Source organism: Anopheles cruzii, chromosome 2 (assembly GCF_943734635.1).
Source record: "Anopheles cruzii chromosome 2, idAnoCruzAS_RS32_06, whole genome shotgun sequence".
NCBI lineage: Eukaryota > Metazoa > Arthropoda > Insecta > Diptera > Culicidae > Anopheles > Anopheles cruzii.
In genome coordinates, this window is record NC_069144.1 from 51,463,950 (window position 1) to 51,491,914 (window position 27,965).

At 47.3% G+C, this 27,965-nt stretch overlaps 1 protein-coding gene across 7 annotated transcripts; it reads left to right on the forward strand.

Annotated features, from left to right (window-relative positions):
• Positions 1 to 3: 3 nt before the first annotated feature.
• On the forward strand, positions 4 to 27,821 carry LOC128278309 (LIM domain-binding protein 3). Of its 7 annotated transcripts, XM_053017011.1 has the most exons (10): positions 4 to 247; positions 310 to 425; positions 12,809 to 13,158; positions 13,239 to 13,425; positions 22,245 to 22,394; positions 23,025 to 23,081; positions 23,642 to 23,742; positions 24,116 to 24,160; positions 26,438 to 26,582; positions 26,674 to 27,821. In XM_053017011.1, the coding sequence occupies exons 2-10, from the start codon at positions 318 to 320 to the stop codon at positions 26,809 to 26,811; spliced, it is 1,281 nt and encodes a 426-aa protein (XP_052872971.1). In that variant the 5' UTR covers positions 4 to 247; positions 310 to 317; the 3' UTR covers positions 26,812 to 27,821. The 7 variants fall into 7 exon arrangements, with proteins under 7 accessions (XP_052872971.1, XP_052872970.1, XP_052872972.1 ...); XM_053017010.1 differs by lacking the exons at positions 4 to 247; positions 310 to 425 and adding an exon at positions 6,303 to 6,940; XM_053017012.1 differs by lacking the exons at positions 4 to 247; positions 310 to 425; positions 24,116 to 24,160 and adding an exon at positions 6,303 to 6,940.
• Positions 27,822 to 27,965: the final 144 nt, after the last annotated feature.

Consider the following 27,965-nt stretch of genomic DNA (forward strand, 5'->3'; position numbering starts at 1 on the left):
CCCACAGTGAGCGGACCGCAAGCGGGAAGAGAGGGCCTGCAGGGTGTGAAAATTCTGTGGAAAACGCTGATCGCGGCCGGCAGTCCGATAGCGACGCTCGGTGGCGAACGACGACATCTGGTAGAGCAGATCATCTGCAGGACTTACTGGCGGAGGATCGTTACAAATACGTGTGAACACCTGTGCCGGGAAGGGAAGGTCAAGGTTTGACGGCTGACTGATAGGATTCGTGTGTCGCGTCCGTAGCGTAAGTGTTCGAGGAAGTCAATCGTGATCGTGAGCTGCCCTAATCGACCAGCTGGGCGTCAGTTTCAGCGATGGACTGCGATCGTCAGCAGTACGAACGGCCCGCGTTTTGGCGGGTGCCTCACACCAAGACGTTCGAGCTGCCGTACGGTAGAAGGCGCGTCCACTTCAACAAACAGGTGAGCGTTATCTTGCGACTGTTCCAAATATCTGTCTGCCTAACCTGGCTGCCCGGAGGCATTTTGAAGTGTTTCATTCACCGATACGGTGCGGAATTCATTTCGCTACCTTCTCTCATGACGTTCGTCCAAAGCGGTGCGGGTTCTACGCGGGCATCAGATTGTCTTAAAATAAATTGAAATTCGTCGCCAGTGCAACAACGCCACGGTACCCGAAACCCGTTAAGCCGGGTCGGTGTGTGTCATCAAGTATTGTTGTACCCTTGAATTATTGTTAAAAAAAACCCGTGTTTAATGTGTCAGCTATTTTTATGATCAAACGTAAGGAGATTGTTTTCTGTCCTATCCGGACGTGTGTATCGCTTCTGGGAGGTGCGCACACTGGGCGCTTGGTACGGTGACACATTGTAGTTCAATTCTCGTCGTATCCCGCTGGGATGAACGTTCCGATGGACACTGTAAACAGTTGTCGTGCTCATCACTGGGCCCATCTTCACTCGGCACCCGGGCTGAGTTTACACGCTTAATGACGAGCGCCGGCCACTGACATTGGCTGCTCCATATTTCCAACGTTGAGGTTCCATTTTACACAATTCTCCGATTTACGTAACTAGCATTCAGCGTACGTCACTCAGCACAAGAACGAAACAATCTGCAACCCTTGTTTAACCGGCCGTCGGCACACATGTTTCGACGCACGGTGGTTGCTGCCGTGGAAAGCGGGTGGAAATGCGGATCCTGTAATGGAATTTCAATTGAACGAACTGTGAGATTGGCTCCTACCGGGCTTTATGATTAAGCAACTGCTTCTCGGCGATCAAACGCGAAAAGCGAAAACAGCCGTCCGGGTTGTTTCGGCAATCGTTTGTTTTGAAACTATTTTGATCACGTGATCATTAAAACAATAAACGGATTAGCAATAATGGCTGCAAAGGAAAAATGTCATGAATTGTATGCAATTGTGCCGTTCCACTTTCCAATTGTTGAGAATGTAGTTGTTACGGTTTGTGCAACTGTTTTGATTTGTCATTTGATATTCATTTCTAAATTGAATCTTCAATTACTAAGGGAATCTTATACATGAACTATGATTCTTATACAGGCATGGCATAGGCAAATATCTGAGTAGCTAAGGGAATGGTTGCTTGGATTGTGAATTAGAACATGTTACATCCCTGTAAAATAAACATCCCTTATTGAAGTTATTGAATTTAACTTTGTACCAGTCACTCAACAGCATATTCCAAACTCCTATTCAAAATTGTTTTAAACTGCTTATTCGAAACTGCTTGAATGTTCGAAACTTCCGAAAGCGCCTAGAGGTATGCTATCGTAGATGCTCTCGAAAAGCTCTCAAATCGCAAAGCCAACATTCATTGCGAAGGGATGACCACCGCAAATCACAACCCTTGCCATCAACTGGAAATTGTCCTGAGGGTCCGTTGGTCCCTTGACTGTTCGCTACGTCCCCTAAACAAGTTGTTCCCTAAGCCTAAGGGCGCGTGCCACTGATATTAGTATCGGAAAAATAAAGGGTCTCGTCACTTCGGAACGATTTCACTCAACTTTCGTTTTCGATTAAACGGTCCAATAGGAGAAAAGAACAGTCATTATCTAACCAATGCTTGTCTCTTATGCTGTGACCATGCCTTACGTTTCTTGTAAAACCTGTACAGGGTTGCCAAAATTCTTGTACCGATCGGAGACAAAATTTTCCCACCAAACCTCCCAGGTAAACAGGCATTTCCATTCCACGGATACACGAGGCTTTTCTTCAGATTGTTACGAAAGTGTCCCAAAAATCTTCCCGAAGGATGTGCCTGTTCGGGTCAGCAGGTTTGACCTGCTGCCTAAGCCGAAAGTGGTGCCGAGAACCGGAATTCCGGGCCCGGACTGTCGCAGCGCGCTTGGGCCCGCTTGAGAATGGCCGACGGGCGTCTTTCCCACTGGCGGTTGTCTAAAACTTTAGTCGACAAAACATTTTTTAAACTCTTCTCTTCTTTAGCGCCGTGCGTCTTGGGACGTGCGTCTTGATTGTTGCGCCAGAAACCTTTAATGAACAGAGTTTTATCCTGTAAAGAATAAGTTTGAACTCTATGTTGAAGGAAATTTTTGAAAAACCAATTGTGAAATAAATTTAATGAAAGGAATGTGAATTCAATAATAATGTTGCATTAAAATTCGCTCTCCACTTGAAAAGACCGTAAACCATGCCCACGGATAGGACTCATATGGTCCGAAACATATGACGACGGTCATCTGTTTGCAGCTCTCCCGTCACCGTCTGCCTCGGGCGTTCCGTACGCCATCAACTGGCCACTTGAACTGACCTATATTTAGGAAAACCACACAAAACCAGACGCCTACTGCCAGCGTCCAGCGTGCCGAATTGTTTTCCTCGCATTCCCCACTAACCACTCGGATGGTTCACTCTGTGATTGTCGAACCGAACTTGCCTGCCACGTGGAAGGGGGGTATCAGCCGTTTCACCGTTAGTTCCGTGACTGCATCGTCTGCCCAGTGCCTGACGATGCACGGATTGTCTGGTCAACCTCCATTTCGGACTGATGCCGTTGGAAGCGACCTCGGAATCGAACGGCTTGTTGGCCGAGCCAACGAGACCGACTCTGGGCGATGTTTTCACAGGGCGTTTTCAATGCCAAACTTGAACCGTGTTGAAATTTCGTCCGTCTCAAGACGTTGATTTGTTGAGCCGAATGCCGTATAGACACATCGGACACATCGGTGTCGGAATCCTGTCGGCGGAAAGTGGGACTTCCTCACGCCAATTGATCGGTGCGGTATCACTTCAGCGATGGGCATGAGCTTTCCGCGTGGTCGTCGAGTGGTTGAGCGGTAATGCTTCAATAATTGATGCAATCGGTTGTCGGATGTGGGGATTAGTGTCGATAATTGAATGCAGTGATGACCTCATCATGATACGATAATTTCCTGCCCTTCTGCTGAGCAAACAAGAGCTGCGATTCGAGAAGACCGATGAAGAGTTGGCAGAATTTCTAGAAGTTGGATAGCATAACAATACGCTTAGTCATGTGAAGCGAGACGAAACCACTTTAAGAATCTTTTAAATTCTTTCATTCAGGGACTAACAATGTTTTAATCTTTGGATCAAAATGTCAACAACTATTCAGTAGCTTTAGCCATGCTAGCAAATTATATTAAACAACATGCTAAACGTAAACCGCCGTTCAAGATACATCCTCACGCCAACAACATTCTTCTAAAAGTTTCTTCGCGGTTTACAGCGAATCAGATTTCTCTCAAATTATCTGAACCCCTTATAGTGTATAGCAACTTTTCCACGAATAGTAAGTTGTTGAAAATTGTTTTCAAACTTCTTCTTCACTGCCGAGCGGGAGCAAACTCTGCGGGAAGCATTACAACATCCCGCAGCATGGTCGGCATTCGGCGAAAGGATTCGCGCCGTCCACACAACCTGCGTTCGCGCATAAAACGCACATCTGTGTGTGTGTGTGTGTTTGTGTGTATATAGCGACGTGGCCATAAAAGCGTGTGATGATGGTGGTAGGAGCAGGCAAACCCATTGTGTATCAAAAACCTAGCGCGTAGGGGGTTGGCAAAAACACCCTTCCTATGTTTCATATCAACCCACATTGCGCGGGACCGAATCGTGTCGTGTACGGAGGGAACCGCCGTTCTCCAGCGTTGCGTAACTACGAAGGAAGCCATCTTTTTCGCGCGATAGTGATGCTTTTTAGTACAAAAGATGGCTGCTCTCAGGCTCGTGGGCCGGTGGAGGCGGCCGAACAAAATGGTTTCTGCTCGGGCGCGATGCTAACGTTTCCTTCTGACTATGCACAATATGATATAATTAATTTGTTTGTCACTCGGATATATTAAAACTACCCTGGTAGTTTCGAACCTATATTCATGCAAAAGTTCCAAGTAATCTTTCGAACTAATTAAATAAAATATACAAAATTATATTCACTATGATATAAGTATTGGGCAATTTAAGAAGTTGCTATGGAGGATGTCTGAAATCAATGGTGAAAAGTAACTATAAACCCGGTTTCGAAAACCACAAAAGGCCATTTAATGCCTGTTCGGATTTCCACCACCATAACGCTCACTTGCGGTCCACTAGTAAACGGTTTTCTCGGTGATTGGAGTCGTCAAGAATCTGCTGCTGCCGTTGTAAATTCAAACGTTTTATTACTAGGCTACTGGCTAGGGTTGAAAGAATCCGATTATGAGTCCATTTGAAAGACGATTATGAATTTCACCATCGCCGAGAGATCGACTTTCCACCGTGGATTGCGTTGTCGCACGTCGGTATGCACGAGAAAACCCCCCCGTTTTGCGTTACGAAGGCGAGCAGGGATTTAACTTAATCGGCCTTGGTGCAGAGAGCCGTCGTCTCACGGGCGGATTATGGATGACGAAATATTTTTAGAAACTATACGGCCACCACGGCAACAGGTGGGTCCATGCAAGTCCCGAGTCCATCGTTTGGAATGCTGCGACGTCGTCTGCCTGCTGACGAGGATGTCTGAAACGAAATCCCGTCGAACTCAACTCGTTGATTCCTGGTGCATTTTTTGTTACTTCGAGACAGTTCTAGGTAAATGTTTTCCAAAAGAGTAAGATTGTCGATTTTATCTAACTTTATCTTATGCAGCTTAGAAAACATTCACGACCCAAATTGTCTAAAATGGACAATGAACATACAGAGCAATACATTTAGAAGGCGACCCATGGACGGCAACATGTTTTCTATTTAAATCCATTAATCAAAGCAACCAATGTTGACACACAACGGCAAAACGAGAAGCGACCGTTAAACTTAGTCACCCGTTGAGCATCGCAACTGGCACCAGTAAGGCTGAATCATGAGACAGAGGGTTAGTAATCCGTTTGCTCACACTTCCCGTAGGACACTACCAATCATCATCCATCGACCAACGATGTTCACAATCGGAAAAGCTAAATTTTCCACCCGTGAAAACATCAAGCGGCGGCTTCGGTGCAACAGTGTAGTGCACGTTTCCACCACCACAGTGTGATTCATGTGCTGGTTGGTTTCACAACGTAAACACACGTTTACGTTTGTTTATCGGCCGCTTGAGGTGCTGCATTCGTAGCCCGAACAGTTTTGACAAACGGAAGACAAACGAACGACATCTGACAACATTTTCGGTTAACAGTCTAACGGAAAATCTTTTAGTACACAGTCTATTCTATAGCTAGTAAGCATTTAGAACAAGCTATCAGTTTTAAATTAGGTTAATCAGATTTAGTAAAATTTTTATTGTGTAAATCTTGAAAACAATTTGAAACCCGATGACATTAACTTAAACTTAAATTAAAAGGATGTGGAAAATAATCAAATAAACTAGAACACAGCACATGTCACGTACAGTAGGGAGATTGCACAAATTTAGTTTGACTATGCTCTTTTCGATTAGTTTTTAAAACGATCACTGGGAAAATCGTTTTCCCAGCGTGCGAGTGCTGCATCCCAACAACGCGATGCGACCAGTGCGATGATCGTGTCACTCACCGGCAATGAGTGTCGCTGGCGGGGTCACATTGCACACCGTGATCCTCGCCACCGAAGCGAGTGAAACAAGCGCACGATCGGGCGCACACACCCACAGCGCCACAGTAAAAGAAAAAAACACACACACTACGGCGCGTGGTGTGTGGGAAATTTAGTACACCGGCCCAGCCGAGAGAGTGACCAGCCGTCGCGATTAAAATAAATATTTGATTTTTCCTCCGCGAATGACCACGGGTGGATTCCGGGGGTGGGGAAAGGGGCACCTGTGGGGGCGGGGGGGACAAGACGGCGGCGGTCAACACGCCACTCGACGGACATTCGGTTGGCGGACGAGCAAAAGTGCAACCGCAGATCGACCGGAGAGTCGAAGCTGGTCGAACGGCAAAAACCTGGCCCCGGTTGGCCCCCGTGAGAAAAGTGGAAAACTTGCCCGTCTAGGACTAGAGGTGTGCGTGTGTGTATCCGTGTGAGCGTGTGATCATTAAGCGCTGGAAGTTGGAAAAGCAATCCTTTTCGGTGGCCACTAGCCACTAGGAACGATCTTCGCCGTCGTGTTCTGGGCTGTCCTAGCTTTGCGAGTGATATAATAAGCGCCCGTGGAAGCTGATCGGGCCATCGGGAGCTCGGAGTGATATTTTTACTGTCGCGCTGTTGTTCGCTGCGCCACTTTCACTGCGGGACCCTCACTGAACTCGCCTCACAGGGACCGTTTTCCGCTTCGTTTTTTTTGCGTGAAAAAAGTGACACAATCGCCGTGTTGTGATAAAAAAAAGTGGTACGAAGAAAATCACAAGACATTCTTTAGTTCTGGTGTTGGTCGGTCCGCCTGTGAACGAATACTTTGGACGGCACGATGAGCCCGAAACCGCACGATTTTCTGGTCACCCTGAGGCGTCCTTCGCCCCACGTCCAGTGGGGAATCAGGCTCGTCGGGGGCACCGATCTGAACGCGCCACTCATCATCACACGGGTACGTACGGATGCGGCTCGGTCGCCTGCCAATAGAGAAACGGTCGGATTCGATTTTCCCCCTGCCTGGTGCCATCCCCGGGCTCAGCATCGATGGCCAGGAAAATTGTCTCTCGCGCACAAACCCCATAAACAACAATGCCAAGTTTGCACAACACGGCAGGACGGTCGAACCAACGAACCCGAACCAACGGCGGGAAAGATCAGCCGTCCGTGCGGCGTTCGTTGCCAAACGATCTGAAGCGGGGCACTTTTGTACAACAACAAGACAGGAATAAAACGACGAAGAGAGATTTTTTATCACCCAACGTTTGATTGCCGAGAATGCTGAGAAAAAAATGAAACCGAAATGAAACATAACCTCAACCTACCGTTTTGAGTGGTCTGTTTGCGTGTCCTATCGACAAACAATGGGGTGGACAGGCGGCACGCGCGGTGGGAGCGCAACGTGTTGCATCACACTACCGTGTGCCGTGATTTATGGTCCGTTTGGTTGCACAAATTCTTGCCTTGAACGGCAGAAAAACCAGTGCGCAATTTCGGTGGCCGAGAGTTTCATTCCCCGGGCAACAAACTGTTACGATACGCCGCGAGCCAGATGCTGTGAAATGTCGGGCAATGTACGCCGTTACTGCTCAGGATGTGGTAATAATAAATTTGGTCCTTTTTGCGCTCTCTGGTGGCACTGTTTTGATAACATGTGCACGCGGGAAGAAAGATTGATCGATTTCGAGTGAGACAGTTCACGCGAAGCACTTACATTTGTTTGTAAACGAAGCAACACTCGATCCAGTTTTGAGTAGGTTTATGTTTCTGCATCGGTTTTTGTGTTGACGACATGACATGAATCAGAGAGTTTTGGCCTTTCTTGACGATCAGTATGAGCATTAGATAATGAGTAATTCGAAAATGGCGCACTTCAACATCGAAAGAAATTCACAAAGCTGGGGATTAACCATTCGGAAGGATTGTGAAATCGCTGCTAAACAATTACGAAGCGTACGAAGGCGCTGATTCCCTTTTCTAACGGTGGCCCTATCCTTGGAAACATTTTCACGTTGAAAGACAGCCCACGACGCTCGAGGCACAGAAAGTCATGGTCGATTTGAGCACGTAAATAAAATGTCACCGGCAAAAAAGTTCATCAAACTTTGTATGGCCGTTAATTATCGGTCAAATGTAGAGTAGAGTGTTCGAGTCTGTTTCACTTAAAGGGTTTTTGCGTTTCATTAAACCAGCAATATTAATATAATAATGCCACTCCCAGCCAAACTACTGAAAACTGCTCGAATCGCTTTCTGCCACTGCCAACGAATATCCTATAATTATGTATTATCCCGTCTGGTTTACTTCCGCTTACGGGGGGGCGAAATAAAGCATCTTCTCTCAATCAAATCGTAACGATCAGCCACCGGCAAAGTGCAACAATCTTTGATCGTTTAATCACTTCCTCGGCGGAGGGAAAATCCGCATAAACAAACCTCGAACCTCGTTTCGAACTGCGAACCAAGGGGGTGTCACCGGCCGCACCGTTCACCGCCCTGGTTTGCTTCCGTTTCCCGCGGCCGGATTGAGGAAACGACCGTGACGCACTCTTCAGCCGACGCATTCTTGGCAGCGACAGTCAATTTCCCTATCACTCGCAGTGGCCTGTGAAGTCCCGACGGCGAAGTGTTCGTGCGTTCGTCCGCACATTGGCGCACCAAGAAAACCTTCTATTTTTCGCGTCCACTGCGTCCACTTCCTCACCTTCCGGTTCGCCCTAAATGACGCCGATCGATACATATTCGTCGTAAACATTGCACTCACGGTGCGGCGCTGCGGGCCCGTCTATGCGAGACATGTTAAGTATATTTTTAAGGCGATTTCTTTCTATTTTCTCGACCCCACCGGCTTCGAACAAATTGCCCATGAGTACCCATTTATTCTTGTTATTTTTTGTCAGCAAGGATCAGTGTGCGTGTGCGTGACGAAAAAGTGCAGAAAGCCGCACGATGAATTTCGTACTAATATTGTCGAGTGAGAGGCGCAGTACTTGATCAACCTTCAACGCCACTGAGGCTTGTTACGCGAGCGCAATGGCGTGTCCTACTTGGATTGACGCAGGCACTGGCCCCATCCTCGGGCGGTTCCGTAACGCAACGCAGATCCGGGTCGGGTCACGGGATATAACAGCTCATCGCCTCACTAATAATTAGGTTAACTAATTAAAATTGACAGAGAACACGGTGACGAGTGACGAGTAGCTTCGCTTGTTTAGCGTTTCGCGACCGCACCGTGAACTTGTGAATGTAAAAGAAGTATTTGCAAACAAAGATGCCCAAACATTTGTTATTGTTTCGGGTTCTTTTCGTTTGAAATGGATTATTCATATGCATATGCTTGTTCTATTTTATTTTTGCAACAATACTGCATCATGATTCGATTAAATAACATTTAAAATTCATTTACATATTGTTTCGACTTAAGAGTTTAAGGACATTTTAGGTAAAAAGGATACAAAAATGTGTGTGTGAATGTACGGAATACATTCGCTGCTTGCGACCCAAGCCTACAAAGCTGCCTTTTACGCGATAACGAATGACCGAACAGTAACGAGAAGGTTTACCAATTCTTCCTACCTCGGGTGCCTGATTCGATTATGCTGAGGATCTTGGAACTTCCCAAGATTCCTTTCGCTTGTAGCACACCTTTTTTGTCGGATCATAAAAATGGAATCGCTCCAATGACGAACCGAAAGACCCGTCCCGTGGCCCGAGAAAGAAACTGCAAATTGCGAGTCGTAAAAAAGTGCTGATCCACTGATTCAATTCCCTTATCTAATTTTCTTTCAGTGCTAATTTATGCATAAGGAAAACTTTATCCTTCCCCAGCGCCGGCCGGCATCCTGCCGAGCATGCCGGCTCCACTTTTTCGTTCGCATTTCGATGTACACCCAAGATAGTGAACTTCTCGACTCACGCCACGGCCCGGGACCGAACCGAGCGACCAAGAAAGTCCTTTCGCAAGGTTTCGGTCGGTTCGCTTCTCCGGTTGTAGTATAATTTATGATCAAAGTATTTTCTTCCAACGCTTCTCGCATTGCGCTCTGTGGGCCGATTCGGGGTTCGGGAGAAAAAGATAAGACTCGAAAGAAAATTACACCAGACATTCGCCCATTCCGGCGGCTTTTCTTAGGAACGCCCGACGAGAACCACGGCATCGGGAGCGGCGGGACACGGGGAGACTTTTTCTTCAGCTTTATCGAGGGAAAACTTTGTCGTCGTCGTCGACGTCGCCAATTTTCTTTTATGGTCCCGACCCCGGCCTAGCCTGGCAGAGGTTGGGTCTGAAAGAAAGCACACGAAAAACTCCGACAGCACACCGCACCGGGTACCGGGAGTTTCGAGTGCACGGCACATGGCCGGGTGTCCTTGCCGCACCTACCGAGCCGGAGCCATTTTTAATTAATGCGAAAATCTTAATTAGATTTTCATTTATATTAAATTTCTAGATAATTTATTATTTTAATCTTGCGAAACGGCACTAAGCAGGCACCAAACAAAAGGCGCACGGATGCCGGTCCTTGGGCTGAAACACCTCAAGACGCACCACCCTGGTCCCGCACACTCTGTTTCGGGGCCCATTCAATCGTAACCCTGACCGGTGCCCAGGACGGAGGATGCTGGTTTAGACGTTCCGAGCCGCAAGGATCGGGCATCGGGTCGTCGAAAGGTTTGATAAAACCTTCGCCGCCGAACGGCCCAGGCTTTGATTTCGGGTTGGGACGATGATAGTTAAATATTTGAATACGGCACCCTCCGAGCCGGGGAAGGGCTTCGTACACGACACAAAATTTGGAAAAATATGTCCTTCGTGCTTCGTAGGATGTCAGCGTGCGGAGGCCACAAGACGCTCGCTGAGATGCTGAGATTTTTCACCAGACCACCCACCAACACACACACCGACACACAAGGACGACGACCGGCACGCAAGTGATTGAGCTAACTTTGCCAACGTCTCGAGCGGGCGGGTTTGTGGGGCCCGTGGTCCGCCCTGAGCCACACCCAATTTTTCAACCATCAACAAACGCGGCTCGCGGTACCAGGACGTTGGTGCCCGGGAGGGGTTGGCTTTACTGGGTAAAAGGACACCCTTACTGTGTTTCATTAGCGCTGCCAGGAGCGGGTATTTGCCAAACGTGCTCGTACCCTCCGCCGATGGGACGGCCGTCCCGATTGGAGGATGTTATGAAAAAGGCTATATAAAACGGCGCATAGCAACGCCTTTGTGTGCGCGAGTGTGTGTGAGTGGAATCTTTTACCGCTTGCAGGATGGGACGATATTAATCCTTTCGCCCGTCAACCGTCACATCAAACGTTCGCTTCACGCGTCAATCCTGTCGAAAGCTCATCAGTAATCAGTAGACCCGGCAATCGGCCTTCATAATGGCCGGCAAAGGGCAATTATACGTTCTGCGTAGGGACCCACCACCCTGCTCAAGGTGTTCCGAGTGCTGGAAATAGTAATAACGTTTTGACGACGGTATATCATAAAAAGACTACTCCCGCAAAAAGGATTATCGGCGGTAAGACAAAGGATGCCTGCTAATAAATGACAGTGTCAGTGCGTTTTCTTTAGGTTTTATAATCTGAATCCATGAAACGCAATATCCTATAGTTCCTATCAAAGAGCTATTCATTCATTCATAATAATCTTTTCAATATTTAGTATGGCGGACCCTTTCTGATGATATTGAATTAATCTGACAGTGTTTTAGTTCTTCAACTATCAGAAAATGAGTTAGATGGTAGATAGAGAATTAGCTTATTAAAGAAATATCTAAAAAGGTCGTTTACAAAATAATCCAACCTCACTAAATACATAAACAATTAATATGCTGTTTAGAGCTTTTTAAGAAAGGTTTAGCGATCAACTTCTTGCACCATGGTACACTAGAAAACATTCTAATAATAACACGCTATAAAAGTGAAAGACATAAATTTGACTTCAAGCATGATTCACATGGCATACATGGTTTAATTGTGACTATTTTTACGATTACGTACTACAGGATACACACAATCGAACAGTATGTTCAGACTTTCAAAAACCGAACAGTACACAATATTTGGTTCGATTTCGCTATTAATGGAATCATATTTGGTGTAATCGAGCGGAAGATTACACTCACGGCTATGACTGTTGCAACACTTTAATAAGAAGCTAATGATTACACCATAATTATAATCTTTGCAGTTCACTTGAGTAGGCTTAGCATGAGTAGGCTTTTCGATAACCTTCCTAAAAAGTTTGAACAAAGAAGGTATTATTCCTTAAAGTTTTGATATCCTTAGGACTAAACAATACGTCACGGGACCTTCAAACATTGCCTTAAGAAAACGACATGAATTTCGGGTTCGCTCTTGTGTTAACGGTAATTTCGTTGGGAAACCAGTCATCAGGAAAACGTGAGTAATCAATCCGATTCGAAACTGGTTGACGGGCTTTAAAGAAATGCATATCAAATGCCAATATCTTAGTGGAACACTTTTCCCACAAACACTTCAAGAACTCGTTTTTGATGAGAAAACCTTCCTCACAAAACGTGATCCCGAGCTGGCCGGGATCCGAATTGGGTCGATTTGGTGTGTTCCCGAAAAAATCCTGTTTGCGTTCCGTATCCCGTCCTAAAACGGGAACGGTATCCTTCGGATTCCGGCAGGATGACACCCGACGGGCTGACCGATCGAATGTTTCTTCAGGAGTCAAGAAACTGGAAATGGAACCAACTTGTAGTGTGGGAAAACAGCAACGGCACCGTCTTACGGCCGGACCCGTATCCCCTTCCACTGACTATCTGTCGTCCTTCGTTCTCGCTCGTCCTCAGGTACAAGTGAACAGTCCGGCCCAGGCGGAGCTGCTCCGGGGTGATATTATTACCAAAATTGACCAGTACGATGCACGCGACCTCACGCACAACGACGCTCAGAACATGTTCCGTAGTGCCGGCAACCAGATGAGAGTAACGGTGCGCCGCGACGACAAGGTCGCCCTCCACCAGAGCGCCCATCCGGTCAACGGGAATCCGGTTCCGCCGGCCAGCTATGCCCAGCCGTACCAGCCCTACGTCGACGCAACTCCGACCCCAGCGCCGGCTCCAGTCCCAGCCTTCCAGCCTTCCAAGCCGCAGCCACATCAGAACTTCCCACCACCGGACCCGGCCCAACTCCTGCCGACGTAAGTGCGCCTTAATCGTGCGCCCCCGGTTACGACTTCCGGATTTGCTTACGATTCGAGTTTTTGTTTTTGGCTTTTAGAATCTCGTCTCCGTTGCCACACGGCCCACAATCGTATGCCGCGGCTCTGGAGCACCCTCTGGAGACGCTGCCCCACACCGTCTTCCCAGGGGTGGACGCATCCGGCGCGTACCATCTGCCCAAGCAACCGTATCCACCGCCGGCTCCCATCGGGCTGAACGATGCCAGCGAAGCGATTGCCAATCAGGTAAGTGATGGTGGACGGTAGTGCCACATAGTCCTTACTCCTTTCGGGACACTCTCGAACGCAGCCTAATCGCTTGACTAATCTTCGCCGAACATCCTCACTGTAACCGCTAACCGGAGGAACTACATTATCTGAAGTACGGTGCACTAACGGTTCCTAACCCGGTTCACATCCGACTGCCAATTGTTACCTTCAGGCTTGATTTTTAAAAGATCTCTAGAGCAATTTATTCAATTGTACTAACATTCTCTAATTGGGGCTGTACAAAGTACTTCACAGCATTGGTTTCATAGGATTTGTGTTATAGATCTGCTTAAACGTTTGCCATTTTCTAAGAGACACCATTGCGAAAAGCCCCTAACAAACTGCGTAACGTAAGATCTTTATACAGTGGATGTTATTTCAAATTCTCCAAATTTCAAATGCTCCAAAGCTGCAGGCTTGTCTGCATAAAAACGATCTCTTGTGTAGCACCGGAAGAAAAAGTCCAACGGTGTCAAATCGCATGACCTTGGTGGGGAATTGACATCACCAAACGCGAAATTATATGCCCATCAAAGTCACCTTTTTGGATATAACGGTCTCTCTTCAATCGATTAAAGGGTTTTCAGTGCCCCAGATGCGGTAAATTTGCTTGTTTACGAAACCGTAAAGTGGAAAAAGTTGTGCTGAAGCAAGTTTTGTTGGAAAAGTGAGCGTTTTCGCATCTTTACTTTTTTAATAAGTTTTTATTATTTTAGCACCTTTGTTCTGCTGTTAAGCGATTTATTTTCAAGAAGAAGCGAGAATGAGCATGAGCAAGAAGCACATTTACCTATTTCTTTACATTTTGAACAAAACGAATGGGTAAAAATATTTGAGCACTATATACGACTGGGTCTTATAACATATTATAGAAAAGTACAAGAGCATCCTGCTAAGTTTGATGCAGAATAGTTTTCTCACCTTACTGTTCAACATACTGCGCATATTAAATGGAAAAACTTTTGCATCTTCCGCGTAGTTCATCAACTCCTGTATGCCCAAGAGATGCTGCTCTTCGCTCGAGCTGCTATAGTTTCTGGCGGTGCGCGAATCTTTTGGGAAAATTTTAAATTACTTTCTCGCTCACCAACCCACGGAACTTCAGCTTCGTTCCGCGCAACCGTGAAGTTTGGAAGTGAATGGCATGAGTAATGGCGGCAGGTACGGCAGTGAAGCATGCGAGAAGCATTTTAATATAAACCGAACCCCGTGTCCGGGGAACGGGGGGATGAAAGACTCACACTGCTGCAGGCTGTTCCCGTGCCCCGTTTCGCGAACATGCGCGGACGCCACTTTGCTCCTCGCAAGACAAGTTGTTCCCATTTTCCGCCTAAAAACACCCGAGAACGGGGAAAAACTTCAGCACAAGACGGCTGCGGCGCACTGTACTCAAAAAACCCGCACCGAAACCCGAAGCCTGTGAAGGATGCTTTCATGAATAAATTAAATTTGCTTCTCCGGAGCCCATTAGCCCCCGGAGGGACCGCGGATGCCGCTTCGGCAAGAAGCAGCCCAAGGCACGCACAGCCGCCAGACCTGGTTGCGGTCGGGAAAGTGACAATCTGGCTGACGATGAGTTAGCGAAGGAAGGGTTGCCACGCTTCACATCTTCCGATGTGATAGGTTCGCGAAGGGTTCCTCATCTCAAGGCACACACAGAGACAGAGAAGACGGTTGTTTGGCTCGTGCCTCGTGTTCCAGCAGCTCGCGTGTCGCTAACGATTGTCAACCTGTGACACATTCCTCCCTTCTGCCACAAGAAAAAGAGAGGAGCATGTGCCAGGCACGCGAAGCAACGTCTCTGCTTCTCCTGGCTTGCCTGCATCCTTCCTCAATGGTTCACCCCTAACAAGACCATTAAGACGCTCCCTTCGAGCGAATAGAAAATGGCGCCGAGCCGACGACGCTCGAGCAGAGGTTGATGGTTTTTCCTGTTCTGCGGTGGTATTAGGCATTTCCCGATAGAAAACTATTAAAACTTACATTCATGTGTTAAACTCACGTCGTGTAATAAATATATTGCCATCATTTAGCGTCTTGCAGGACGTTGAAGCTATTTTTCTATGCATCGTTTTTTGGCACCGTTCAAGGATGGCAAGAATTTGAGCAAGAGAGAAGACTTGCGGGATGTGCCAAGATCTGGCACGAACTTCAGAGATTAAAGACATCTCTGAACTAGATTGATAAATTGATAATACAAATTGGAAGCTGACTTTGTACTCTTCCCGTATATGGTGACGAGAACCGAACCAGAAACAGCGCGTCCAAAATTAACTGACAGTCGACTTTCGATGTGAATATCCTTTATTCGTTGGGCTTAAATTGGATATGGTGACGAAGTTTTAGTCATATTGTACAATATTACTATGTTACTATATACACTCTCCAACAACTAAAAATCGTACCTCCCATTATCGGGACTCCACCACGTATGCATATCTGGATTAAACAACCTTGGCTCATAAATATTTACCATCTTCTTTCGCCGCGTGCGCCATCAATCTTCAACGCCGCCACGTACTTCTAATCCTGCGCTAAGTATTCCATTAATCGAAAACTTGCTGGCAGAACCGCACACCCAACGGGGCCGTCGGGGACCGTCAACCTGCCCGATGGTACTCGCAGTAGCAAAACTAATTATTTTCGAATACATTATTGCTACGCGAGAGCTAAAATAATTACCAAGCACCCTTGGCTTCGCTGGAGTAAGTAAATCTTGGTGCTGACTAAAACGTACGCCATTGCGAGGCTGCGTCACCATTTTCTCAGCCCGTATGAAGATACACCATACTAAATGCTCCAACCCTTGCCAGAAAAGATCTCAACCGTGGATCACGTGGAGTGGGCCCGCGTTATAACCTGGTGCCCGCGACAATGGAGCGCGAGAAGGAGCGAAAACGAAGATTGAAGTCTCAGCAAATCCACTTGCAGCGACTTACCGAAAGTTAAAATTTATTCAATTTATCCAGTCTTTCACCGGTGGCAGTAGCGCGTTATTAGGCAAGACTTAGTGACTGGCAAGGAAACACCACCACCCTCTTTCTTGCTGTAGAACTCCACCATTATGTGCTCAGTATTCTTTTGGGAGGTATTTTCGTACAGATTTGTGTAGAATTAAATTTCTTTCACAACTATCACCACAGCTTTGCTCGAGCTCAAGAACAATGTTGTTATTTTCCGCGAGCACTTACAAAACTTCTGATACCAACCGCGGTAAGAACGCACAACCGGCTTTCAGCAACAGCAGCTGCTGCGTTGAGTGGTTTCGTTGCAATTCAGCCCGGGAATGACTGCGGGAAAATCCGTTTATCAAACACAACATAGTTGCTTCACAAGATTCTCCTGCAATGCTTCCTTTTATGTGTTTTAAACCACTTGTGAATAACACGTAGTTCTCACAGAACTCTACACTCTAACATCAAAACGTAAGCTTGTCCATCGTAAAATACTTTAATGGACCATCTATAAATAATTTGTTGTGCGATGTTAACAACCTCAGGAATTACTCCACCACGAATACCAAACTTGGCCAGAAACACACAAAATACTTTTGGACAAGTTTAGAAAGAAACTACCAGTGTGCGACGAGAAGTTTTCATTCGAGCAGCTGCGGTGCTGGAAAAGCTGAAGCACTGAAATAGCATACTTTCAGGCGCTGAACTTTGGTGCGATGTAGTTTTCTGGAAGCTTCGCGGTCTGAGAAATTTGAAATCAAAATAACTCAGCAGGGAACTATCACTTCTTTCCCGAAAAACTAGTAATATTTTTCGGGGAAAAATCGAAGAATTCTTCGGGCGCTAATAATAATAAATAAATAATCGATAATAATAATACTCAATGTTGGTGCACGTTCCTTTTTAAATGACTACGTTTACAACAAGCTGCCTACTTCAATGGGTCAGTGATCGAAAATATCTTAATGGTTTTGTTTTCGTTGTGTTTTGAGGCCAAAATTGTTTTGTCTCTATAAACACAATCGAGTTCCTCGACGTAAACAAAAACAATCTAACCTTGAAATGGCTCTATCGATTCACGGTCACCGGCTTCCTGAGACTTGGCAGGAGTAGCATCGGTGAGGGCACACTAAACTCTATGACGTCGCACCAACGTAGTCAAGGGCAATGTAGCTGTGCCCGAACCCGGCACGGCTAGTGTGGACCGGCCATCAGTGTTCCCACCGGATGTGGCGTTTCACGCGCTCACGGTCCGACGGGAAACTCTAGATCGTACCGAGACGAAGACGGCCAATCTCAAACCCGGTGGCCGGTGCCAATCGACTAACAGTGCACCCCAAAAATAGCCACCCAAAGCAGGGGTGAGTTCACAGGGTAGAAGCGAAAGTGAAGCCTCAATCTTCCGCCCTTGCAGAACGGAGGGAACGCAGAACGGAGATACTGGCAGGCGCCATCCCCCGAATTCATCAGACGTTGCAAAATCAAGTTCAACTTCGACTCCGGTCCGCTTCGCACCTGGTCAGCTGGGACCGGCTTCGGGGCTCACCTGGGAAAAACCTTCCCTTTCACCGGTCACCGGACCGGCTGACCCGGCACTATGACCTGACCGAACGGTAGACGTATCATCATCCTCAACATTCCGAGCACCGCGCCAGACGACATATTCGGGGCAAACAAATGTCGGCCTTCTCGGAGTCTACCATATCTCGACAAATATGCGTGTGTGTTTGTGTGTGGGAGAGGGCTATAATTTTAGTTGCTAACCCTCATGCTTCAGCATGATTTGCGTCGCCTGCCTCCTCGGTTGTGGTCACCTCGGCCACATGGTCAACTAAAAATAATTTCTCGACCATTCGGAATGAATGAGGTCACGCGCAAAAGTCCTCGTCCTCGCCGGTGACGACCGACACCGCCTTGGTGATGGTAAATTTTAATATGATTTTCTTTTCGCCCGTTGTTTTTGCGCACCGAACAGAAAACCGATTTCATAAAAAACAGGCAGTCCTTCGCCGTACGAACGGTCCAATTAAACCAATTTTATTTACTACGACCGTACACCGCCACGGCAACCAAGGTAACCTTCACGGTTCTGTGCTACAACAATTTGTTGGTCGATCGGTTGCTTTGCTTTGAAGCTGGAATAATGCACCCATTTCACCACGCAATGGCCTGGCCTACTGTCGGTCGGAGAAAAGGCGACCATTTCTTTTTGTAAGTCCTTTCGTGCGGTGACTAATTTCTACGATTGGCACGCTTCCAGACACTTTGGGAGGCCAACAAGTGGTGGAGCATGTAAAGCGAATTCATCATGCCTGCAAAAAAACTTGCACGTTTTGGTGAATATTTTTCGTAATAAACTATTGAGATCACACTTGAGCAAATGTGTGTCAATCAAAACATAAAGAACTACAATTTTTAGTATGTATTAAAATATGAGACGATGAGACGACAAACTAGTTTTTAAACACAATGCAAAGCTAACGAATAGGACGGAATTTTTCAATTTCACCGAAAATGAAAGTATTTTTAAGTAGATCTGAACTCTTCATAGCGAAGTCCAAACGTTCCGTTTGCGGGGTGACATTAATTAAGACCGCCGTTTCCCTTCGGAGCCGGGAAACCAGACACCATGCCACACGCACGAATCCGGAACGGAAGCGAGGGCTAGCTAACCCGGAGCCCCATCACCAAACGCAAGATCAAATCGATCAACAAACCACAAATCTTGCTCCAACCGAAACATCGGTCGTTCCAGGCTGTACGTCTAATCCGCCCGAAAAAGGGCCACACTTTTCAGTCGGCTCAAAACCCGGTTCCAGCCGGGCGGGAGCCGAAAGGGAAAAGTCGGGACGGGCGGTCGGTACGAGATACGTAAACAAAGTTGATCACTCACGGTGGCCAAGGCGTCACGATGCTCGAAGAAGTTACATTTCTTCTTCGTAAACAGGGCGGGCCATTTTCGTTCGCTCTCACTTGGTTCGGGTCGTGCTTCTCACTCGATCGGCCGTCTCACTTTCGCCAGTGTGCGCGCACACAAGCGCAAGCAACGCCTGTGTACATGGGGCGAATCCTTGGAGGGTCGAAGAAAACACACAGACCGCCCTACCTCGAACGATCGTGGTGTTGAGCGGGGGGAGGCGATTGTCGTTTTCCCTTTTGGAAAACGAAAAACCACCGCCATCCGTTGGTCAGTTGCTCGCGAGAACCGTCCGCCGATACCAGTGATCATTCGATCGTGGCCAGTGGAAAACCGTTTTTCCACCCAACCGCTGCTTAGTGCTCAGTATCCGCCCGCTTAGTGGTCAACGGCATTATTGTTATTGATCCTTGTGCTTCGGATTTCTGCTTTAATAATTTCGAACGAATTCGAGTTCACATTCGTGCGCTAAGCCTAGGCAAGTGTTGCGTGCGTGCGTGATCGTGGTAGAGCAAACATGGCCGCCACTTATCAGTACCGTGGTTCGCCAGCATTCATTCATTTCGCACACCGAAATGAAAACTACGACGAAGCCCAAATCTCGTACCAAGTAAGATCCTGGCAGCTGATGGTGATCAGGGAACACGGTGTGGAGTGAATGCGTGTGTTTGTGAATCGAATGTGGAACCTTCCAGCGTCAGGATCATTAAAAAGTTGATGCTCACAGGGAGAACATTAGTTGAAGCCGTGAAATCAGGGGCATGACTCGCTTGACCTCGAGCCAACCTCACCTCAAGGTTAACGATGACGCAGATGGTCGATCGGACAAGGATCGGAAGCGAACGAACGTAAATTAAACACTCTTGGAGCCAACAACCGTAGTGCTACCGTAATCTTGTCGAGAGTTTTCTGGAAAATTATGTTGCGTTGCTCTTGTTGAAACTCATCAATCAGGCAACTTGAACGAATTCAGTTAAGAAGACGATAAAGTTGTCAAGAGTGCGCCAAGCGCACACTTTTGGGGCGCCATCGTAAACTTTGAACATCGTTCCCGTCCGAAAGAAATAGGAAAAAATCCCACATTCTTGCCCATCTTGGATGTTGGTGGCAACGAACTTTTTTTTCGTCTTTTCAGTCACCACTTTTCGGCACCCCTCCGAGGGTTGGAACCCTGACGCCAGTGGGGTTGGTTGGTGATAAATCATACGTTAGCGCGATTTTGCGAGCGGACTTGAGTGCAGTTGGCAGAGCAGGGATTGGCAGGACCGTCCCACCCAGTCGCGGTCAAGCGCGGTGGTTGCACGAGAGAGCGCTCGTATGTTCAGTTTCTAAAAATAAGGTTGTGTCCGCTGCGGCGTCCTCCAGCCGCTGTGGTTTGCAGCGGAACATTTGCCAGATCTTCGCTCGCCGTCGTTTATCGACAGCGACGGTGTGGCCTTTTTATTTCGCTCCGTACGATGTTTTACCCACGGGAAGCGCAACCTAATGGCGCTGGATAACGGGCGAAGGTAACCGGGTTTGCGTCAATCCCGGCGGTTATGTAACATCAACAACGAGAAATACTAAGACACGCTGCGAAATGGTATGAACATGACGAACACAGAATCGGAACATTTTGAGAGGGTACAAAAATGTCGCAATTTGTAACCACTTCGTTTGAAGAATTTTGCTAACGTTGGCGTGTTTCCACATTCATTTTGAAACTTACTGAGCGTGTCAGTGCAGAATTGGACTAATATGTTAGTGACGCTATATTGAAAACTGGAGCGACTTATTTAATGATGTTTGGGCACTTCCAATTAATATATTTGCCCGCTAAGATTTACAAATGTGGATCAAAGGTAAATAATACCACATAGTCAATTTTAGTAAACCGTTTAGAGCCGATCTTTATTCACATACAGAACTATGATATAAGTTAACATGGTAATTTTGGTGCTGAGAACATCTATCTGATCTTGTCTTAGCAGAGAATATTTAATAAGTTGAAAAATTGATCCCTTTTCGATGGTGTGAACCGTTTAACTGTTTGAATTGCTATCAGTCATTGCAAGACTCAACACAAACTCCAACTTATGTGTTGATCCTGTTTATATACGAATATCATAAATGTTATCATATCGAAAGTTTTATCCAACCACCTGCTGCCCGTTTCGCGCTCACGCCACAACGCGGTGACATTGACATAGATTTTTCGAGAAAAATAGAACCTTTTCCCGAGGTCACGGATGGATTAGCCCATGGTGGTCGGTGACGGTCAGTGCGGAAAGTGCGCCCAAAAATAAACTTCATTCATTTTAAGGGCAAACCTTTTGGGCAAACGAGGGCTGACACGTGTCGCAGCGGTGCTTTAGTACTTCATTTTTCATAAGCAATTGCGCGAAACGTTGGCAATGTCCTACCGGCGGCCGCACTGTCCCTTTCGATCTCGGTTTGTTGGCTGGCGGTTGGCTGCCAGCTGTCAAAACAACCACATGGCCATGGCCGAAACAGTGTGGGGAAACCTTTTTTTTGTTCGCCTTTCAATCGCAAACTGTTTACTCGAAACTCATTCCGTTGGCTTCTGGCGATGTACGGTTAGGCAATTACAGCCCAGCAACAAGCAGCTGGTGTCCGTGAGCGGATGGACCCCGAGCGTAACGGCTTCGGCTGACAGTCCCACGGGGGGGCCATTTTGAATCGCGGAGAACACTAAAAAACGCCCGCTTGACATGGCACTAACACTCGGAGCCTGATGGGGGCAATAAAACAGATTGGAGCTTTGGAAAATGGTTCACAAACACACCACGCATCGCCTGCATTGCCACACGACGACGACGGGTTCCGGGCCATTGTTTCTTCGCCACTTTTCTAACGTTTTTGCGTGCGGTTTCTCTCTCTCTCTCTCCCTCTTTCTCTCTTCTCGATCTCTCTCCTCATTCCAGCCGTACCGTACCACGCCTCTCGTCCTGCCCGGTGCCAAAGTACCGAAGAAGGATACGCTTCCGACAGAGTCTTACCTCAGACACCATCCGAACCCGGCCATGCGTGCCCCGCCGGCCCATGACTACACAGACACACTGATGAAACAGAAGGTACAGCAGCAGTGGCGCTAGCGGAGAGCCCGACACACTCTCCCTCCAGTCTTCCCGAGCCCGACTCCGCCCGACCGTTCAACCCAAAATCCCCTTCCAACCCAGTCCAGTGTCCCTGCTACACAACAACGCGTAGTAAACGTGGGTCCCTCGCCAGCGCCGCGGGACACCTGTCAAACCGTGGAAGCCCAGGACTTTGTTTGTTCTCTGGGGCCTAATCACGCAAATCCTTCAAACGTAACGGATCCGGAGGGGGGCCCGCTTATTAATGTGTCCGTCAAATACAATAAATGCAGAGCTTAGCAGAGTAGAGCGCCCCCGAACCCGTTGAACACACTCAGCAATGATCGATTTCTCTATTTCTTACTTTCTTTCTGCCATATCTCATCATATCGATATCGTGCCATTCGTGACACCCAAAAATGAACCCAATGTTATTGTGTGCTCAAACCAATAAACACTCACACCGATAATGATGCACCAACCATCGACCCACTGTGACCCAATTGTTTTCCCCGTTTTACTTCCCACGAAACTCGAAACACAACTCACTCACAAACCTTCCCCAAAAAACAAACCGAACCGAAACCATCTCGTTCCATCTCACTCACCGAAAATCCATGCAAGCAGCTCGCTGAAACCGTGATTCATCGAGTGATTGGCGATGAGCCACCGACCGGTCCGAAGGTGTTTGTCCATTTCTTTTTTAGCGTTCTGCTGCCTACTACTTTCCCTACGTTTCCTGTGTGTGTGTGTTTTCTGTCTGTTCTAGTGTGTGCGTGTTCACGTTTCTGCTATTGCTCTTGGATTGGTTTTCCGAAACGATACAGCCAAGAAAACCAAGCGCTTCCTTCTGGGCTTTTCGCAGGAAGACACAGGACACACTGCGTTACTGGAAGGATCATGCGGGGATCGTACCACCGCACAAGGACCCTTTATCCTCGATCTACCGACTACTGTTTCTGCAATCTTATATCTTCCATCTTCTAGCCGTTGATTTGTGTTACAAACTCGTTTGTTGAGTTCGTTATGTTTCTCTTCCCCTGTTCTATTGTTTCTGCTTCATCTTTCGATTGATCGTTCGTAAGCTCTTCTTACTTTGTTTCACCACCTGTTTTACCTGTTTTACTGTTTTTTCCTCAACCTCCGCACAGCTTGCGTTTCGTTTTCCAAGCCAAGTTCGTTCTTTGCGTTTACGCATCGTAGTCAAACGTTCATTTAAACACCAAACAAACTTCGTTCCGCAGGTCGTTCACAAGCAATTCAACTCACCGATTGGTTTGTACTCGGACAGCAACATCGAGAACACCCTCCGACAGAGCGCTCCACAGCAGACACAAACCGTTCCGTAAGTATCAGAGCAACACCACCACACAGGCCGGTCATAAATTCGATCCCTTTCTTTGCGATCTTAAATCATACCATGATCGTTTGGGAGACCGTGAGGTATCAGGCGTCTCCATCAAGTCAAACGTGGGCTGACAAAATAGTACGAAACGTAATTTTTAGTACAAACTAAGAAATTGAATTAAAAATCAGACTTAAACGTAAATTGTATGTCCTTCAGAAGGCACTCACTTAGCTAAGCCATTACTTGATTCATTTGTGGAGCCCACAAGTTAAGTTCCTGTTTCGAATGGACCGGATACAACTCTTTCAAACTTTCGTCAATTTGACCCTTTTTTTGAAAATTTTATAAATTTTTCTATGCACACGATTAGATCGAACGGATACACCAATCGCCATCGGCCAACGAAAATTGAAGGGTAACGCACCATTGTAGTATAGAGCTGTGGTTTGGATCGTGGCACTGCCGTTGTTCGTGTGTGCTGCTTCGCTTGTGCCTGTCGCTTCGTTTCCGGAATTGCATTGCACTGACACTAGGCTCCGCCATTCGGGCACCATGAAAAGGACACCGCCCGGGCACCGCGGGTGATGCTTTGCAACCACTTTGTGCACTTTTTCTCTGCAGTCCCCGGGTACTGGCCGCCCTTCCACCAACAGCACTAGAAACCGCCTTTGCTTTGCCACCTTGCCGGGCTCCAAACGTTCCCAAACCTCGCCTCTATACTGTCGAGGGGCGCGCAATACCGCTATGTCCGCACGCAAAATTAATCGCTTTCGATGTAATCACGCCACGTAAAAGAAAATATAAAACGGAAACGGTGTTTTGTCGTCGTCGTCGTTGTTGTTGTGGCGCGTGGCGCGTACTACGGACGCTCCGAAGGGTCACTGTTGCATCGCGTAGGCATTGGAAAAATTTATAAAACCGAATCTTTTCGAAATCCCTCCCTTTCACGTCACGGCGCAAGCAGACATATCGAATTCAGTAGATACCCGTACGATGTGGGGGTCCCGTCGTGGGTGACCCCAACACTGCTCGGGTCGGGATGGCTACCGAACGTAAAATGCAGCCTCGCACTTCTTGTTTCTAGAATATTCATCGATCTGTCCTTCCTGAGGCAAAAGCAAAAGATTCTGGACGAGCAGCGGCGCCTGGAGCAGGAGCGGCAGCAGACGAAACAGTATCCCTTCCCATCGTACGCGCCACAGTCGGCATCTCGCCAGCAAGCCCTAAGCCCCCCGCCGGTGCCGCCACTGCCGGAAGCGTACCAGCCGCACAACCTGCACCGTTCGGCACAGTGATCCGCCACCGTCAACAACACACAACAGCTCAGAAAAACTACATTTACTGATTGGACCCGCCGCCTTTTGCCCGCTTGAATGTCCTTGAAAACTTTAAAATGTCGCTGGAAGGACGAATGCCGTTCCCGTGCTAGTCAATTCAATTACGCGACTCAGTTCCGTTTGCTAACGTTTTTGTTTGCCTCGTTGTTGCGTCTGACAAGTGGAGTGGATACTTAAATTAATTGATTACCGAGTGGACCAAACCGGAGAACGAAACTCCCGGCCATCGGGCGGTTTTGACGTTCTACCCATCCCGTTACCTATCTGGGACCTGTCTATGTGTGATAATTGTTTAAAAACATTTAAATTGTTAAGTTTGGACCAATTTATCGTAAAATACCCTATTGTGAGCAATTAGAATGAAATACCGACTATTTTTGATTATACACGCAGCAAAAGTAAGTGTTGTCCTCGCTGCTAATTGAAATCTATGGCAAATTTCGAAGGAACCGAACTAAAAGTATCAACATGAATCTTCTACTCAACCTAATGGGGTAAAAGTTCCGAACCAAGTTCGCTTTGGAGTGCAAGCATCCCCAAAAAGAGAAGCGCAGAAGAAACCGTGGCTTTCAACATGCAGCGAGGATAACAAAGAAAGTCCTGTGACTTTCGTTGCAACGTTTTCTTATACTGTTTTTATCTAGTTATTACGAGATATTGATATTTACACATATTATCTATGTTTCTTTCCGGAATTTATGCTCCTGTTGTTTGATATTGTTGATCGATTTATTGTTTACCCCACAACTGGGAGTGCTAATGTGTTTGTATGTTTGTATGAATTTTCCGTTGTGCCGTTTGTATGTTGTTTGCGTACTGGAATTCAAGAAATAAACCACACAAAACACTAAGACGTCCGATCGGGTGTGTGTGTGTGCATGCGACATCCCCGGACGGAGATTTCGGCGTTAAACTAACAAAGTGTCGTTCTTTTCTCTCTTCCCTCCTGTTCGCCTGTTTGCATCGCCTCGGTTTCGGTACCACCGACCGACCGAACCCGTTGTCTCGTTGTCGTTCACCGGTTCCCTAAATGCCTATGTTCTATTTGTGACACCCGTTGGTGGTTTTGGCGCGTCCATCCATCGTCCATTTGGATGTAAATTTTTTGTACGGCACTTTGCGCCGCTTCAACAAAATAAAACAACACCCAAACACCCGTCGCCACAACGGACACATCGCCAATGCGCGATAATCGACCCATAACAACAACAACAACACTCACAACTCAACTGCAAATATCTGCTTCGCCGATGGCCAAAAATAAAACATCACTTCCATTTTGGCGTCCGCGCGATCGCTCGACGGGGCGATCGCGGGCGGGTGGGGTTGTTGGACAAACGGGTCGCGGGGAACAGCTACAAGAAAACCGTCGTCTTTGACCCGTGCAAGAGCGAAACATACCGCGCACTACAGGAGGGCGGTGGCGGCGAGGGTCTGCAGGAGGTGCCGAACCCGATTCAGCAGAAAACCTTCCACGCGAACCGTCTGGTGCCAGGAAAGGTGGGTGACACACACACACACACACGGGGCAATATTTTTCTTATCTCATCTTTCTTATGCGCTACTCTTCTTATCGGCCATCCTTCGACAGAAACCGAACGCCTACACGCCAGCACCCCAGCCGGAATTCGCCTACCGGGTCAACTCGATGGGAGAGCCGAACGAGAAGATCCACCAGAGTGGATCCTTCAAGCGTTTGATGCTGCACGTTATGAGCGAGATGGACTAGGCCGTCAGCAGAGCGCCGCAAACAGCGAACAAGTTGTTCCCGCGTTCTTGACGACATCGAGTTTGAATTTATCGTTTTAGACTATTTCGTTTCCCCTTAGTCGCTGCCCACCTAGTGGTGGCTCTTCGTTTCTTCTCCGTCATTTACTGGCTACTAACACGAAAGGGTGCCTCGTTTCGCCACCTCGCTCCGCTTGTAAGTTCTTTCTTGGACGCCTCCTTACCCGCGGGGTAGTGTAAATAAGCAGCCTTGGTCCCTCGTGATTCACTTCACCGTGCCTGTGTTCCTGTGTTCCGATGTGTACACTTTGTTTTTCGTTCCACCACCACCCCAGACCAACCACACGCACACGTTCCTCTCCCCGCAGTCCAGTAATCTCTAATCTCGTCTAATCATATTTGTATTGCGATTGTATATTCGACGGGGCCACCATTGGTTGGCCGGCGATCGTGTGCGCGCGAGTGTATGTCTAGTCAAACCGTGTGCGTGCGTGTTGCGCGCTTCCGGTTCGGTGCCCAGGGTTCCCCACCGGGGGTCCAGTGGCTTCCGCTTCCGGTCGCGGCAGCAGAGCAATTCGGGCACACATGTCATAGTCAATAGCCAACAATTGTTTTAGTGAACGTTTTTTTAGCAACACAAACCACTCGCCAGCAAACGCTCGCTCCACTCACACACACACACACACCAACCACAAATGGCAACATAATTTCAGCGCAAATCGAGCTTCGAAGTTTTTACGAGTTGAACGTTTGTTGAGCAGGGGCTACAACGGTTAGGTGCGATTGTTATGTATCGTTATTGGTATGTTTTTGTTCACCCGCCTTTGTGCTCGTATTCGCCCGGCGAAGGAATTGAGCGGCAATTCCCGGAGCGATGGATTGCAATGAAAGGATTAGCTGGATGCTAGTAGCGTGGCTTCGTTAAGAGATTGATCTATTTATTACAATATATGTACAGTGATACCACGAACCGATTTGATCGAGAATATGCAGAATAAAGATGAAAATACCATAAAACCATGCTGTTTGTTCCACACACTTTGCTCAGTGCGAAAACACTCGATTCCGAAACAGGCGTGTAGGCGTAATTTGTTATGCAATTGATTCCTCGAAAATGCTTTTAAAGAATTTTCTGTAATTTATAGTGAAACAAAA

Bases quoted from the DNA above. Each gene is read 5' to 3' on its own strand.
- LOC128278309 (XM_053017010.1), top strand. From the start codon at position 6,824: ATGAGCCCGAAACCGCACGATTTTCTGGTCACCCTGAGGCGTCCTTCG. The intron at 22,395-23,024 runs GTACAGCAGCAG...CCATGCAAGCAG, and splicing joins ACACACTGATGAAACAGAAG to CTCGCTGAAACCGTGATTCA. The intron at 23,082-23,641 runs GTGTTTGTCCAT...TTCGTTCCGCAG, and splicing joins AGCCACCGACCGGTCCGAAG to GTCGTTCACAAGCAATTCAA.